This window comes from Drosophila yakuba, chromosome 2L (assembly GCF_016746365.2).
Source record: "Drosophila yakuba strain Tai18E2 chromosome 2L, Prin_Dyak_Tai18E2_2.1, whole genome shotgun sequence".
Classification (NCBI taxonomy): Eukaryota; Metazoa; Arthropoda; class Insecta; order Diptera; family Drosophilidae; genus Drosophila; species Drosophila yakuba.
This window is the reverse complement of record NC_052527.2, coordinates 20,450,051-20,467,972: the sequence shown is the minus strand read 5'-3', so window position 1 is coordinate 20,467,972 and position 17,922 is coordinate 20,450,051. Positions and strand designations below refer to the sequence as shown.

The 17,922-nt window shown below is 38.8% G+C and overlaps 1 protein-coding gene across 5 annotated transcripts in view; it reads left to right on the top strand.

Annotated features, from left to right (window-relative positions):
- Window positions 1–392: 392 nt before the first annotated feature.
- LOC6529034 (anoctamin-8) overlaps window positions 393–17,922 on the top strand; it is a 30,226-nt gene continuing 12,696 nt past the window's right edge. For 4 of the 5 annotated variants that reach the window (XM_015198717.3, XM_039371770.2, XM_039371768.2 and 1 more), the window contains exons 1-2: window positions 393–517; window positions 1,139–1,516. In XM_015198717.3, coding sequence (XP_015054203.1) covers window positions 1,270–1,516 — 247 coding nt within the window. In that variant the 5' untranslated portion in view covers window positions 393–517; window positions 1,139–1,269. Of the gene's footprint in view, window positions 526–1,138; window positions 1,517–17,922 lie in introns of all 5 variants that reach the window. The other variant, XM_002090029.4, reaches the window with a different exon arrangement.

Here is a 17,922-nt window from a genome sequence, read left to right as displayed (position 1 = left end):
ATGCAAGCTTAAAAAAAACCGTCCGAATTTTCTATTTTTAATTTCCTTTTACGAAGTAATATTTTTTTAAGGGCTTTTAATAATAAGCGTTTGCTGGTAATTTGCCAAATTTAACTGAAACTTCTTTGACCTTATCTAATACCATGTACTACCGTGTTTGGTTTTAAGTACTCATACTTCGTGTTCCGTTGTTTGTTGTTTGCCTTGCTGCCCCTCGTCTCTTATGCTCTCTCGCTCTCCGTTGGAGCCGGCTTTTTGAACGCATGCCTCGCCCTGCGTGCGCCCAGTCCTCCCCCAAAAAGCATACCGACCAACAAATGTTGCCCTTTTGCTTTTGCTGTCTTTGCAGAAGAAAATCAATAACTGAGAAACCCACCACACTGCTGCTCTCCGTTTTGTATTTTCAACTTCCGCAGCCAAGTAAAAGACATTTCAGTCTCTGACGGAATTTCGCAGCGCGTAAACACTTTCTTCGCATCGCGCTTCGCATGACACATTTCCAAATAAGAGGAAAAAGGTGTAAAAGTAATTCTGGTTAATTGTTATAAGTAAAACGAATCATTATTGAGATTAAAGAGTTTGGTTTCGTGGCGTACGATAGTGTTTTTTCGATTAGTGATAAATTAAACAGTGCTATTGTCAATCTACAGATTGGTAACCTAAATGCAAAGAGCGATTATGAAATAAGAAAGCCATTTGGGTTTTGTCTTTGTTTTCACAAGGGTTATTCGATTCATTCCTGTTCACGCAATTTGTCTGCGAAGCCGCCGTAGTAGTTTCGCTTTCGAAACGCATTTTGGATCGGTCTTGGGGTTGTGCGTAATGTCTAAACCCACCCCATTTCACTCGGCAATGCTCCAACACCGACCAACCCACTTTTACTAGCCACCACATACAGCAGCAGTAGCAACAATAAAAGCGTCATTTTAGCCGGCAAAGTCTTGGCATTCTTTCTTTTTTTACACATTTCTCTGCGAATGGCGTGATGCTACTGTCCACCAAACCTTTTTCCTCGAATCACGCACTAAATTTAAGCATTAACTTATTTGTGATTGTAGTAAAGATCTTGTACCATAACAAATATGCTTTTCTGTTGCCTACTTTTTTGGGTCATCGGATTCATTTCGTTTTATTGTAGTTCATGAGGAAACATGCTATACCTGTCATCGTGTGCCAATTGGTAAACAAAAAACATTGAAAGCGCCGAAATAATCAAGAAAAGTAAACTAATTAAATATAAAATAAATCACCAACGGATTTTGGCACAGAATGAGCCAAACTTTTAAAACTTTAATGCACGGCATTGAAGGAGACAGAGATGGAGTTTCGCAGCAGTCGTCGGAGGATGTACCGGACTCCACAGCGACAACCACGGCGACTTCAACAGCCGGCGACGTTGGAGGCGGATCAAGGGATGGCGGCGAGGATGACTTCACCGATGACAACAATTTCGAATCAAATTTGCGACGTCGCAAAGGCAAAATAATTTCCTGTGCCAAGGAGACCATCGAGAATGGTGAGTGCCAAATTCAGAACGAAAAACAAACCACAAATTCGGTTTCAATATATATGTATATATGTGCGCATATTCATACAATTTGAAGTCGTGACCCACAGCTTTGTCTATTTGTAAACGATTGCCAAGCTCCGGCAGATGAATATTTAAGTTTACCGCCATTCCATCGTAGACATTTGAAAAACAAACTTTCAACCTGTTCATTTGTGTTTGGTGGTTGTGAAATGAATAGAAACTTAAAAAGCATCTGTGAAAGCGGAAACTTGCTCGAGATTGTAAGGTTATAAAGCAAAGCATGCTCTATTAAATTTTGATAATAATATTTTTATTGATTTGCCAAGGTAAAAGTTTGTTTTCCGGGAGAGTTGTATGGTTTAATGCAAGACTTGTAATTTTGAATTCTTCATAAAAATTAAAGCCACATGTTATGTGAAAGTTGGTTATTTTTACTAGAATGTGAGATAGAATTTTACACCAATATGCTTAATCGTGTGCAACTCGGTTAATAGTTTAACATATCCGTGCGTTTGTTCTCCCTTGGCACTGACATCAAAGTTTTTAAATGGGCTGCGTTTTCGCACGACCCAAGCAACTATCCAATTACGCTAAAATTACTTTCAGATTGGCGCACATCCTGTCAGCAATAGACAAATAAAAGAAACTTTTGCATGCATTTTACTCAGACGTCGGTGTGCATGTAGATGGAGGGTAAAGGAGGCTCATTGCCATTGTCCCACTTGAGTCCTTTGTGCAGCGGAGCTATTGAAAAGCGTCGCCGTCTGAGGGAAGGCGCTATTTGAATTATTTATGCGAAGATTACAAAGGAAATTCGCTTCGAGCCTTGCACATCAACGCCGACTGAACTGTAGGATATTTCCCAATGGATTACTCGTTAATTGATTGAGCACCGCGCTGGCTAATTTTGCACCAGCCTATCCCCATATCGATTGTCTTTTCCTTGGTTGTCGCACTACATTAGAAGTCTACATTAACCAGTCTAGTTCAAGTGCTTGCCTTTATTGCCCCGCATATAGAGAGTTATTGGCTTATGTTTACTTGCGGTAACTTGCTTGAGAGAAGTTAATTAAATTTATTAGCTTTTATGGGTCAAGGTTGCGTGTATATAATATATGGGTTGTCTATATTGGATTGATGGCTAAACGAAATTTGTTATGACAAACAGAATGGGACTTGTTACAATATCGGCTTGTGTAAGGGTTGCTTTTATATATGTTTTCATTCCGTGACTTCTGACAAGCATTTGAGAAATTAAGTTAGGAAAATGGAATTATACTATTTCATTTGTAACACGGTAAAGTATTTTCCTAAAAGCTATTGCTTTAGAGCTATATAAATAACTTGATCATAGATAGGCATTACATTTTCTTTAAACTTATGTAATCATCAATCTTGTGAAATCTTTCTTGCAATTTTCTGCGCTAACAAGTCCGGTTGAATTGCACAAAAAATTTAGCAGCATGTTGTGGCGTTTTTCGCGTAAGCTCGTGAAGAGACTATCCCTACTTCTCCCGATTCATGGCCTCGATTGGCTCCCCATCAGCCACCCTCTTGGCTCGCTGGTGTTGCGGTTCAGGAAGTGCGCGGATTTACGTGTTGCCAAAATGTCAGACCTGACTTTTAAACTTTACTGGCAATCTAGGACGACCGAGTGACGTGGCCAACTCACTCACGCCAGTGCACATTGGGCCAGCGAGCCGATTTTTCAACGAAAATTTTAAAGCTAGGTTAAAATTTCGTACATATGATAGTGTCGATACATATAAAAACACATCCAAGTTTCAGACCGATCTGACCACGCCTTCCACGCCATATAACCTTAATATTAATAACTAAAAAATAACAATGCATTCAAAATGACTATACATAAGTATTTTACATTAAACAAGAGAGAACGCTATAGTCGAGTTCCCCGACTATCTGATACCCGTTACTCAGCTAGTGTAAGTGCGAAGGACAGTTTTTGGCAGTTTGTGGGCGTTAGAGTGGGCGTGGCCAAAAGTTTTTTGGCAAATAGATAGAAATTTACAAGACTATAACAAAAATGAAAAAATATCAAAACGTTTTTCAAAAGTGTGGGCGTGGCAGCTTCGGGCGGTTTGTGGGCGTTAGAGTGGGCGTGGCAAAAAGTTTTTATGCAAATCGATAGAAATTTACAAGACCAATACAAAAATGAAAAAATATTAAAACATTTTTCAAAAATGTGGGCGTGGCAGTTTTGGGCGGTTTGTGGGCGTTAGAGTGGGCGGGGCAACCTGAATCGACAAACTTGCGCTGCGTCTATGTCTCTGGAATCTGCATGATGAATCTCAACTTTCTAGCTTTTATAGTTTCTGAGATCTCGACGTTCATACGGACGGACAGACGGACGGACAGACGGACGGACAGACGGACGGACATGGCCAGATCGACTCGGCTATTGGTCCTGATAAAGAATATATATACTTTATATGGTAGGAAACGCTTCCTTCTGCCTGTTACATACTTTTCAACGAATCTAGTATACCCTTTTACTCTACGAGTAACGGGTATAAAAATGTTCATAAAAGTCGTGTTCTACATCAAGATCTATTGAAAATGGATTTACAAAGTCAGAATCTGAATCACTATCACTATTGTTAGCATCAAAATCGGGAACATTGTTATTATTGTTCATGTTAACAAAATTTTGCAAGTTTGGTGATTTCAAAAGTTCGATTACGTCTGCTGGTAGGGGTAGTTTATTTTGTTAGCCCAATCTTTTTGTTAGATAGATGCTCGATACAAGAGGATCTGAGGAATCCATTGCTCTGTGGAAAAAGTCTGCCATGTTCTGCCGTGTACTCTTTCAAGCATGTAACCTCCTGTCACTCTTATAGTATTTGTTGCGATCCTCTGAGGCGTTTTCGCCAAAAACACCTAATGGAAGGATGCTTATATTATTTGGTAGCCGTGCATTATCACTTTATGGACCGTTGCCGACATTGGAAACCATGGATACAAGGACATATATCGAGTTATGGTTTTCTGAAAATATTTTTTAAATTGTGTTGGATCAATTGGTAGGTCACAATGAATAGCAATTAAAATATTGCTAAAATATGCAATGAGGAATTCATGAAGACCTAAAATTTCAGCTAGTAGCATAGGTGGGCGTCCAACTCGTCTTGATGTAGACAGCTTTGGATTTGAAGACAACAATGAACTTACTGTTATAACCATGTTGGACGAAAGCCATTTGGTATGCTTTGTCTTAAATCTGGCCATATTTTTATTACAATTTGCCAAATTCTTTTGTATGTAAAGGTGAAAGCCTCTCACTTTGGTGTTGATTTTATCTTTTTCTCCGTGCTTAAGTCGAACTCTTTCAGTTCATCATAAATCCAACTCGAAACGGAAGATGCGCTTCGATTGTTTTGTATGTAGATGTCAAGCAGTTGCTCATAGGCGAACTCAACCACAGCTGTAATATTAAGGATTATACACATCGGAGCAAAAAGGAACCAAAAAGATTTTTAAAATTAGTTTATATACACTTTGCACTATAATGACACATACTTACTTTTTGGCACAATTTGGCACAAAATTAGTTATAGCAGGTTAGCTTTTTTCTACTTTTGGACAACAAGAATAAGCGCACACAAAAAAACACATTAACAAACATAAACGAAATTTTTTTAATACAAATATTCTACATACCTTGGTCCTTCTATTCCATTATATTTGTGAAAATTGGTTAAACCACAAAAATTTTGGCACGCTCGCAAGTCAACAAAATTTGTCCTGCGCTTTTTAGTTTCACACGCATGCAATCAAAAAGCTGACTTAGAACGGCTGCCAAAATTTCAGGAATGCATCAAAACAATTAAAATCTTTTGATTCAATTTAGTCGAAGTATATACTATTCAAATTTTATTATTAAAACAGGTTTACTTTCTATGCAAAATTTGAATTTTCCTCGAAAAATCGGCTCGCTGGCCCAATGTGCAGTGTTCCATTAGCCGAAAAACCACTGAAAATGCATTGCGTGCGCTAGGAATTAAAAGAAAATCATCGATTTTATTACGAGTCCACTGTGCTGCAAAGCGTCTCCTAATGGAATTGAATCATACTCCCTCGTATCTAACGTAGACTTTTGTGTTTCCCATTTCTTTGCTCTTGGCTCCATTGTCTAACTGTCTGTATTTGTATTCCCATTTTTGTTTGCCTCTGCTAAAGATTGTTTTGTTGTCATTTTTATTTGCGTTAGCTTCAGGGCATTGCCTGTAAATTTGTTGGTCTGGCTGCCATCGGTATTGACAGCTCCCCCGAATGTTGGGGGCATAAAGTAGGTGGTTCTCAATAGATGCGCCATGATTCTGACTGTTAACCCCTTTTTATGGCATTGTTGTCAGGGGTTCAAGTGGGAATTACATTTGTTGTGCTCGCCGTAAGATTTTTTTTTTTTTTGTATGCTCTGAAAGAATTAACGTAGCTCTGAAGCAGAGTTTCGTTAAATTTAAAAACATTTTGCAATAGTTCTTTTCCATTTTTTGCGGTTTTCAATTTGAGTGAAATTGAAGGCTTCGTATAAACTGCATCCATTCACTTTTGGTTCCAAAGGCAGTTAAAACAGTTTAAAACAAGAGAGAACGCTATAGTCGAGTTCCCCGACTATCTGATACCCGTTACTCAGCTAGTGGAAGTGCGAAGGAGACACAACACTGTCAGTTTTTGGCGGTTTGTGGGCGTGGCAACATGAATCAACAAACTTGCGCTGCGGTCTATGTATGTCTCTGGAGTCTGTATGCTTAATCTCAACTTTCTAGCTTTTGTAGTTCCTGAGATATCAGCGTTCATACGGACATGGCCATATCGACTCGGATATTGATCTTAATCGAGAATATATATACTTTATATGGACGGAAACGCTTCCTTCTGCCTGTTACATACATTTTAACGAATCTAGTATACCCTTTTACTCTACGAATAACGGGTATAATTAACGCTTCAGTAAGAACTAAAATGACCACGACTGTTTACAGATTTTAGATGTATAGAGACAAACTGCAGCATATAAACAAAAACCTGGCTAATGTTTGTTTAGTCGACTTTTTTTAGGGTTTTTCTTCGACTTTATATTAAGGTTATTTTTTTCTAAGGAAGCTTATGGCTCAGCAAGCAGCACATACACGAAACCATGGATATAAAAGCTTTATTTGTGTCAGATTTTCAGTTTCTTTTTGCGTCTGCTAAAAGAAAAGCTAAAGGGGAATAAAGACATTATTTGTGCAAAGTTGCACTTCGCTTCCAGTTGCACTTGAACTTTGTAGGATACTCGTATTCAAAAAAGACGTCGTTGCAAGCCGGAGATTATGAGACCTTTCATAAAGCTTACAAGATGCTGAACCATTATTTTTGCATTTACTTTGTCAAGATGGGAAAACTGATTTCTAAATTCAAAAAAAAATTTAATGACTTTCATTGTTTGTGTTGCACATTTCATAGCGCTTAAGTGCGCATTGCACCAAAATTCTCTTTCTTCCGTTTCCTCTGATAAATTATTGGTTGTTTCTTTTCGTATACCGAAGAAATTAAATAGAACAGAGTGCTTAAGATAAATATGTTTTTTGTGTATATTTGTGTGAACTTTCCTTGACAATATTGATAACCTTAAAGCAAATTTGCAAAATACTTATCAGCCATATTATTGCAGTTTGTTTTTGGCAAAACCACAGCTTTGCTGAAAATCTTGATATGTAAATGCGTGGCAAGATGTGTGCACTTGTAGCAACTGAGCTACATACAGCCATTATACCAACCGGCTTATCCTGGCTTGCCTGCCGGTTGTCTGCCGTTTTCCCGGGCGATGCAACTTACAGGCAACCGGATGTTTCTGGGTATGGTTCTATCCGATGCAGGGCTAAAATATGCTTGGGCAAATTCTACCTAAAAAGCACTTGACTGACACCTGATGTGGGATACTTACAGGTAAAGAAGCTGAGCTTGCATTCGCCGGCAATTCCAGCCATAATTCGGTTTGGACCTGTGTGTACTGATGTTTTAAATTGTTGAATTCATCGTGGGCAAACATCATCGCGGCTTTTGTTACGATGGCATCGAGAGCAGCTTAATTTCCGTGGAAATTCCCTGTGCAACCCCACACATCCTTTGGGTTGATTTTCAGGTGAATCGGGTAGCATTTTCATTTGCGTAGCAGTGCCTCGGCATATGGCATATAGTTTTGATTGGCTGCTATCTGATTGGCTTCTGTCAACTTTTTATACCCGTTACTTGTAGAGTAAAAGGGTAGAGTAGATTCGTTGAAAAGTATATAACAGGCAGAAGGAAGCGTGTCCGACCATATAAAGTATATGTATATATTCTTGATCAGGATCAATAGCCGAGTCGATATGGCCATGTCCGTCTGTATGTCCGTCTGTGTGTCCGTCTGTGTGTCCGTCTGTCCGTATGAACGTCGAGATCTCAGAAACTACAAAAGCTAGAAAGTTGAGATTGAGCATACAGACTCTAGAGACATAGACGCGGCGCAAGCTTGCTGATTCATGTTGCCACGCCCACTCTAACGCCCACTCTAATTTTGAACAAGAGAGAACGCTATAGTCGAATTCCCCGACTATCTGATACCCGTTACTCAGCTAGTGTAAGTGCGAAGGACAGTTTTTGGCGTTGTGAGCGTTAGAGTGGGCGTGGCCAAAAGTTTTTTGGCAAATAGATAGAAATTTACTAGACTAATACAAAAATGAAAAAATATCAAAACATTTTTCAAAAGTGTGGGCGTGGAAGCTTTTGGCGGTTTGTGGGCGTTAGAGTGGGCGTGGCAAAAAGTTTTTTTGCAAATCAATAGAAATTTACAAGACCAATGCAAAAATGGGAAAATATTAAAACATTTTTCAAAAATGTGGGCGTGGCAGTTTTGGGCGGTTTGTGAGCGTTAGAGTGGGCGTGGCAGCCTGAATCGACAAACTTGCGCTGCGTCTATGTCCCTGGAGTCTGTATACTTAATCTCAACTTTCTAGCTTTTGTAGTTCCTGAGATCTCGACGTTCATACGGACGGACAGACGGACAGACGGACAGACGGACGGACAGACGGACAGACGGACGGACAGACGGACATGGCCAGATCGACTCGGCTACTGATCCTGATCAAGAATATATATACTTTATATGGTCGGAAACGCTTCCTTCTGCCTGTTACATACTTTTCAACGAATCTAGTATACCCTTTTACTCTACGAGTAACGGGTATAAAAATGTTTTGTTATTTTTTAATTTTTTATTAGTCTTATAAATTTCGATCAAAAATACTTTTTGCCACGCCCACTCTAACGCCCACAAACCGCCCAAAGCTGCCACGCCCATACTTTTGAAAACTGTTTTAATATTTTTTAATTTTTGTATTAGTCTTGTAAATTTCTATCGATTTGCCAAAAAACTTTTTGCCACGCCCACTCTAACGCCCACAAGCCACCAAAAACTGTCAGTGTGGAAGACTCTCCTTCGTACTTCCACTAGCTGAGTAACGGGTATCAGATAGTCGGGAAACTCGACTATCGCTTTCTCTATTTTTTTTTTTTTTATTTAGTACGAGCTTTAAAGTTTTTATAACAATGTGTTATAGGTTAAAGGAGCAGTTCTCGTACTTAGTGTAACATATCTATTGATTTATTTTTAGTAAAACTGCTTTTATTCCATATAGGAGCGACTTTTAAACTACATTTTCTGCTTAGACCAAAACCATGACCGCATTGACCAAACTTTGGTTTCAAACAAGGTCTGAAAATGAGGGAGTTGGCATACATACGAGGGTCGTTTGATAAGTCCGTGACTTTTTGAATAAAATATATTTTTTTCGTCAAAGAAGCGTTTTATTTCTCAACATACCATAATCTCCTTTTAGCTCTATACATTTAGTCCAGCGTTTTTCCAATTTTTTTATTCCTTCCAAATAATAGGTTTTCTCAAGGCCCTCAAAATAGTCGTTTGTTTCTGTGATGACCTCTTCATTTGACCCGAATCTCTTACCGCCGAGCCATTTCTTCATGTTTGGAAACAAAAAATAGTCACAGGGGGCTAAATCTGGAGAATATGCTGGATGGGGTAGCAGTTCGTAGCCCAATTTATGAAATTTTGCCATGCTGACTACACACGTGTGCACCCGTGCATTGTCCTGATGGAACAGCACTTTTTTTTTCGCCAAATGCGGTCGTTTCTGCTTCAAATCAATATCGAATCTGTCCAAAAGCTCTGAATAATATTCGCCGGTGATCGTTTTACCCTTTTCAAGGTAATCGATGTGAATGATACCTTGTGCATCCCAAAAAACTGTGGCCATGACCTTGTTGGCCGACAGACCCACCTTGGCCTTCTTTGGTGCACGTTCACCCGGAGAAACCCACTGTCTTGATTGTTCTTTGGTCTCTGGTGTGGTGTGGTGGATCCATGTTTCGTCTACGGTAACGAAACGGCGCAAAAATTCGTTTGGATTGCGGTTGAACATCGCCAAACACTCCTTTGAAATGGTCACACGGTTGCGCTTATGGTCGTGTGTGAGCAATCGCGGCACCCATCGCGCGGAAAGCTTTTTCATGTCCAAATATTCATGTAAAATGTGATGTACCCGTTCAGTTGAGATGCCTACAGCCTCAGCTACCTCACGCACTTTCATTCTCCGATCATCCAATATCATTCCATGGATTTTGTCGACGATTTCTGGCATGACGACCTCTTTTGGGCGACCTGAACGTTCGGCATCACTTGTACTGGTACGACCACAACGGAACTCAGTAAACCATTTCTTAACCATTGAAATTGATGGTGCAGAGTCCCCATAATATTTATCAAGTCTTTCCTTGGTTTCGGTGATGGATTTTTTACGCAAAAAATAATGCTTAATTAGCACACGAAATTCACTTTTTTCCATTTTCGTTAAAATTCACGAGATCGTCTGCTTTCAATGCCTATAAAACGCAAACCAAAAAACGCAGCTTTCTCAAAATTTTACAGTCAGCTGTTAATCGATAACTGCTGACAGGAGCAGTGTTGTATTTAGAGCAGGTGCGCGGCAAATACAAAAAGTCACGGACTTATCAAACGACCCTCGTACATACATAGGTGGGCTGACCGAAAAGCCAGACAATCTGACAATCTTACCTGCATTCCCGATGCGCATAACATTGCTGTATTGATGAGGCTCATGTCCGGATGGCTTAGCCAAAGCCGTAACCTGCTTTGCAGGAAACAATAGACGGTATACAGTGCACAGTACCCAATTTTATTCTGACAGATCTTCCTAGCACCTCTTCGACCGTCGTGCTTCCGTCCAAGTTGAGCTGAATCGCCCAAGGTATTGCTCTGCTTGCTACTCAGCCAAAAAAGTTCCTCCTAAAAAGGAAAATGAATGTGAAAAAAAAGGTTCTCTGTATTTATATTGCATGTGGTGAGTTTTCGCCGCGGGACTTGGCTGTAGTCCAAAACACACCGCTTCGCAAATCCAAATGCACGTCACTTGACATGTGCTCCCCAAAATTGAATGTTTTCCAAAAGTCGTTTCTATGTTCGAAAGAGCACCATTAACACACTCCAGTAACGAACATAAAAACACTTCAAAATTGTGTATTATGTACACTTATTGAGTTTATTTAGCTTGTGAGAATTGTTCGCAGTGTAGGTATATATATACATATATATACATATACAAGTCCGCAAGTGCCGCAAGTGCACTTTGAAATTCTGCCGAAAACGGCTAAAATAGAAATTTAAAAATCAATGAGGGCAAGTGGAAGTTGAATGTGTTTACTGTCTGCGGGAGAACTTTATTAAATCCAGTTCGAAACTATAAGAAGCCTTTAATATTGGCTTTAGGTTATTTTCGTTTTTTATTTCTTGGGCTGATTTGTATGTAATGTGAAGGTTCAATACACTCTTAAATTATCTCGTCATACCTCGTCATATGATGGACCCATAAGTATGCTTCAATTTCAATCAACTTATGACATAAAAACTCCCTATTTATTGAAACTTTAACGCGTTTATGCGATTTTCAATATCTTTTATTTAATTTCCGTTATATGGACAGCTTGAAAATTTTAGAATTTTTTAAAATTAATTTCCGTTATATTGACAGCTTGAAAATTATGGTAAAATGCAAATGCATTCTTTCTCTTATCAGTTTTGTTGATGTGCGCAATTTAGTTATTTAATTTACATCAGTGCAAAATCAATTTCCGTTTGCTGTTAGTACGCAGGGCAGGCGAAGAAGCAGAAAATTGCTGTCAGAGTCAGGCGAGCCATAATGTTTATTTAATAAATGACGGATCGTTTTAGACAGTTATGAGGATTCTCTATAGTGCACTATAGTGGAAGTGAGAGACAACTAATCAAACAAAATTCCATTTGTAACAAATTTGTTGAAATTTAATGTGTCACAATAAAACCAAATAGATTCACCGTACAATAATTCACTTATATACCGAAAAATATAAGGTATACATACATGAAGAAGAAAAATAATGCTTTCTATTTCACTGGTCGGAATCAACTTATCCATATGCGTGATTGTCCGTCTATTTGTCCGAATAAATGTCTTCTTTTCGGAAACTAAAAGGACTAAAAAAATGTGTAGTGCTACTAATATTTCAATCCTAAAAACAAAACGATTCTTACGAAGTTTCACTGTTCAAGTGTGCTTTCTCTTTATCAGCCATCGACTGCTCCTTAATTGGTTTGTCTTTGCATGTTCCCGTCATACATCTTGTTTGCCTGTTTGCTATTTAGCAGATGTCCAAGTACCAGTAAATCAATTATGTTGGTAAATCTCGGAAGTAAATATATTATCTTATCATTGGTTTTTGTGGGCCTACCTTAAGTGCTTGGAGTTAAAGCAGGTATTCTGTCCGTATCGTTCAACAATACTCTGTTGATGCTTTTAATGGGTTTTTATATTTTTGGGGCTTTTGGCCAGTGTGTTGTACGTGTGTGGCTAACCTGCAAAATTGGATTTAAGGTATGCAATTCTTTCCATTTTTATGACTCTTAATAAAAAAAACTAAGCTAGAAAACTTTTGCCCTTCCCTATGCATGGTTTTATGGTCGTTAAAAGCCGTAAGCAATAATATTTATCCATTTTACCAGCACTTACTTTCAATTCTCATATAAAGAAGATATGGAAAACATGAAAATTTATGTCTTGTTGAGTTATTAATCAAAAACTCCAAAGGAGGGTGTTTATTCATATGGAAAGAAGGCTGTTATTATTATAAGGATTTATATCGCCATTAGTTTTACTTACAAACGCGTCCTCAAACCCAACTATTTTCTAGTTCACTTTCACAGATTAAATTACGCAATACTCCGTCATAAGATTGACTCCGTCATTTTAAGATTTTTATACCCGTTACTCGTAGACGAAAGGGGTATAAGAGATTCGTTAAAAAGTATGTAACTGGTAGAAGGAAGCCTTTTCAGCCTTATAAAGTATATATGTATATTCTTGATCAGGTCAATCTAGCCGTTTCCGTCCGTCCGTATGAACGTCGATATCTCAGGAACTTTAAAAATAGACGCAGCGCAAGTACTCGTGATGTTGCCACGCTTTAAACCGCCCACTAGCTCCAATACTTTTGTAAATTTTATTTAATTATTATACCCGTTACTCGTAGAGTAAAAGGGTATACTAGATTCGTTGAAAAGTATGTAACAGGCAGAAGGAAGCGTTTGCGACCTTATAAAGTATATATATTCTTAATCAGGATCAATAGCCGAGTCGATCTTACCATCTCCGTCTGTCCGTCCGTATGAACGTCGAGATCTCAGGAACTTCAAAAGCTAGAAAGTTGAGATTAAGCATACAGACTTCAGAGACATAGATGCAGCGCAAGTCGATTCATGTTGCCACGCCCACTCTAACGCCCACAAACCGTCCAAAACGCCCACACTTTTGAAAAATGTTTTAATATTTTTTCATTTTTGTATTGGGTTTGTAAATTTCTATCGATTTGCCAAAAACTTTTTGCCACGCCCACTCTAAGGCCCACAAACAGCCAAGTCCTTTGTACTTCCAATAGCTGAGTAACGGGTATCAGATAGTCGAGGAACTCGACTATAGCGTTCTCCCTTGTTTTACTCTATATTTTTGTCTATATCTATCGATATGCAAAAAAGAATTTATAACTACTTTCTGGTTTGCACACCCCTTAGCTGAGTAATGGGTATCTGATAGCCGAGGAACTCCAGTATAGCGTTTTCTAGTGCTTTCTTTTGTCGAGGGGGCCATTAACAGAAAACATACCACATCACAATGTTCTAAGCCTTAAGAGAAAAATATCGCTAGTGTACCCACAATTTACATTTAGCTTGTCACAGATTAAATTTCAAGCAAATACAAATTCCCGTCCTAAATTTAGTTTAAGCCAATTAAAATTATTAAAGGCACGACAAGTGTATGTTGCATCTTTAGAAGAGCCATTAAAATGTTGCATATTATCCTGACAACATGTGCTTTTTAATATGTATGTGGATAACACATACGTTCGCGTTATAACATGGCAGCGCTGACAACCAAACAGTGTTCGACACAAGGAAACTCCGCTTCCCTCCCACTCACGTGTCCTTGGAATTTCCTGGGCGCTGGCTTTCTGTCTGCTTGTCTGTTGTTATCTCGCATCCGGCTTTTTCGTCCTTGCCTGATTTTGGTTTGACCTAAGTGAGTTTTCATTATAAACGTAAGAAAGATTTACTATTTAATTATCTTACTTAATGTGTAATTATGTCTGCAAGCATTTACTTTTTGGCAACACTTGTACCCTATTAGCAATATATATAAACTCACACCAAAGTGGGACATCAACATTTAGGACCTTGTTTTCAAGTATGTCTTCCTTATAAAATGTATTTATAAGGCCAATTTTAGAAACTCACTGATAAATAAGAAAAATAAAATTGTTGAGTTTTCAAAATACATATTAGATACCTTCTCTTCCAAAATGCTTTCACAGTTGTCAATTAAGTCTTCAGGGTATGGGAAAAGTAAGTTGTGAACTTTTCAAGTTGTCGCCGTTAGCCCTCATTAACTTTTTCCTTAGCCAACTAAAAGGAACACAAGGATTTTACTTTGATATCCTTTAGCTATTTCTCTTCAAGTCTAACATATTTAAACCCAAGATAAATGGTTGAAAACGTTTATCTAAATTTTTTTTTTATTGATTAGAGGGAATCAAAATTGGAACTACTCGGACGCTTTCCATTATACATATATGCAGATTCAATCAATATAGTCAAAGCCCGCTCAAGAGCTCGTTTCGCAGATGAGTCCCTAACACATACCCCCTTTTTTCTTTTCCCCCTTGTCGTTTTGGGAGGCCAATTTGACAGTTTGAGTGGTATTGGTCGTCAGTTATAGCATTTAGGAGCAAAGGGGACTTTAAAAGCTTGTCAAAAAAATATTTTTGCATTTAAAATTATCAGAGACTGTATGTGGAAAATATAGAGAGATAGATTATGTCTGTGAGTGATTTTATATATATCTTTTTGAAGCCTTTTATTTATGAGAGTTTCGGAATTGAAAATGCAAGCCAACATAACAGTAAGCCGCTTGGTGGCTTATTGCATTAGATTGATAACGGACCACTTTTACTTAACATGATTTAAACTCAATTAAAGACTGCACTCTGGAGCCCAAAGAACACATATCCATGCCGACGATAACGTTCCACTGCCCTTACTACTATATGTATATTCCGTTCCTTGTCTACCATACACAAATGCAATTAATTTATGCTGACCAAGTTTATGTCCTTGAATGTTCACTGTCCTGTCAATTACTTTGGCAGCAAAAGTTGCAGATTAGCAACCCAAAGGGTGGCGGCTGCATAAATGGAGATTGTCGGAAAGGGAGTGGGCACGATTAAGGGGAACCCAGTTTGGAAACATTTATCACTCAGAAGGACTCTGTGCATCAATAAAAATGTGTCCCACAAAACATGGACACATTCTGTTGTGCAGCAGGATATCGTACTACTTAAACCTCAACCGGGAAAAACATTTCGGACAAATGATTTCTGGTGCAGCGGTGTGTTAAATTTTCGCTATTAAATATTTTATAACAAAGGATTTTATCAAGCACGCGTATGTCAGGCATATTAACTCTATTTAAGCGTATGCCATTAAGAGCAATTTGATGCGGGTGGAATGTACAATTGAAGTGCATATTGAAGAGAATCAATTCGGGGTCATTAAGCATTTGCCTGCAGCCTGATCTCCAAAGCAATTAGGTGGGTAATTGCAGAGAATATTTTGAGAATACATATAATTAACTAGTACTTATATTTATGCTACGCAATTTTAAAAAAATCAACATGTTTTCTCCAAAGTTTAATGAGAATCCTATCATCTACGACTTGGTTCACGTCCTTTGTTTACCTTTAAAGCCAAGCTAACCATATATCGCACATCTTACATGCGGTAGATGGACATCGTGTCAACTATAACAGTGTATAAAGTGTTTTCTCCCTTGAACGGCTACCTGATTTGACTCAGTGATGATTAAATGATAATGGTGATAAAGGCAGGATGTGCTCCATTTGCGATGAAGCGGCTGAATTGATAGAATGGTGGGATGGCGGAATGGTGGGTCATCATCAAAATAACATAATCTAGTTTCAATTAGACGCAATTCAAGCTGGAGCCAATTAAGTGAAGCATTTAGCTGTGAGTGCTGAAGGTTTGCTAATGAGCTTTTCCAGCTCCTCTCTCGGGCACTCGGGCTCTCGTCACCATCAAGGTTAATTAAAACATAAACTGTTTTAACTAAATGCTCGTTGGAAATGGCGAGGGTGCAGCCATCAGACACGAATCTGCTGATTAAATTTAAGCCATCACACTCCTTCATCCCGCTTATGCAACAAATTATGCGTCCTGGCATCATTTTGGCGCCCAGCAAAAGGATGCGTGGTGGGTGGTGCGCCCAAAGCCGATTTCATTAATTATTCAAGGCACAGTCCGTCCCTTAGGGGGTCCCAGTGCTGCTGATTTAACAGCCGAAAGCATTAGTTGGCACTTCCTTCTCCGACTTGAGTTGTTCCAGTCCAAGAGGAGTCATCCTCGTCCTTGTCGGTGTCAACTTAAGCATGTGCGGACTGTATAATGAATTGTGTGGTTCATGCTGAGGAGGAGACTTCTGCTTGCCTGCTCTTGATGTCGTGTATTACTCAACAAAATTGGTTTGGTTTGTATTGGATTGGATTAGGAAGTGTGGCTTGATTGCACTTTTTCTTACTTTTGTATGTGATAATAAATGGGGAACATTTATTTATATATACATAGTGACTTTGCTTGGAAAGCCTATTAATGTGACTAATAAAACTTAGAACTTAGAATTGAAATTTTATATGGATTTTCAAACGCCGCATTCGCTCTTTATTAAGCCAAATCACGTGAACCGAACATTAAAGTAGCCAACAAATTTTTATACCCGTTACTCGTAGAGTAAAAGGGTATACTAGATTCGTTGAAAAGTATGTATCAATAGTCGAGTCGATCTGGCCATGTCCGTCTGTCTGTCCGTCAGTATGAACGCTGAGATCTCAGGAACTACAAAAGCTAGAAAGTTGAGATCAGGCATACAAACTCCAGAGACATAGACGCAGCGCAAGTTTGTCGATTCATGTTGCCACGCCCACTCCAACACCCACAAACCGCCCAAAACTGCCACGCCCACATTTTGCAAAATGTTTTGATATTTTTTCATTTTTGTATTGGTCTTGTAAATTTCTATCGATTTGCTAAAAAACTTTTTGCCACGCCCATTCTAACGCCCACAAACCACCCGAAGCTGCCACGCCCACACTTTTGAGAAATGTTTAGATTTTTTTTCATTTTTGTATTAGTCTTGTAAATTTCTATCGGTTTGCCAAAAAACTTTTTGCCACGCCCACTCTAACGCCCACAAACCGACTCTCCTTCGCACTTCTACTAGCTGAGTAACGGGTATCAGATATTTGGGGAACTCGACTATAGCGTTCTCTCTTGTTTCCTCTAAGGACGCTCAATTTTTTTGTGGTGTGTAACCCTTATTAGCATATGCCGCCCCTGACCGGCAATAAAGTGATTTCCAGCCCCTAGCTAGGTTTTTATTTACTCGCGATGCTTTAGATTTATTCCCAAATCCCTCAGTATACTGCGACTATGCACAACGCGTGCTCTTTTTGCGGAGGTCCTTCCGGCTGTGATCCATTCTTTTGTCACAATTTTATGAGCAGAGCGTGAGGGTACGATGTCTAAACACATTTGTGTGTTTAGCATATTAAACTGGCAATCGTACAGCGGTTACATTGATTGCGTATGAGTTTATATTCCACCGGGTCGTTGCTATTTCGGTTATGGGGGAGTGGTTTTCGCTGAAATTTACCAC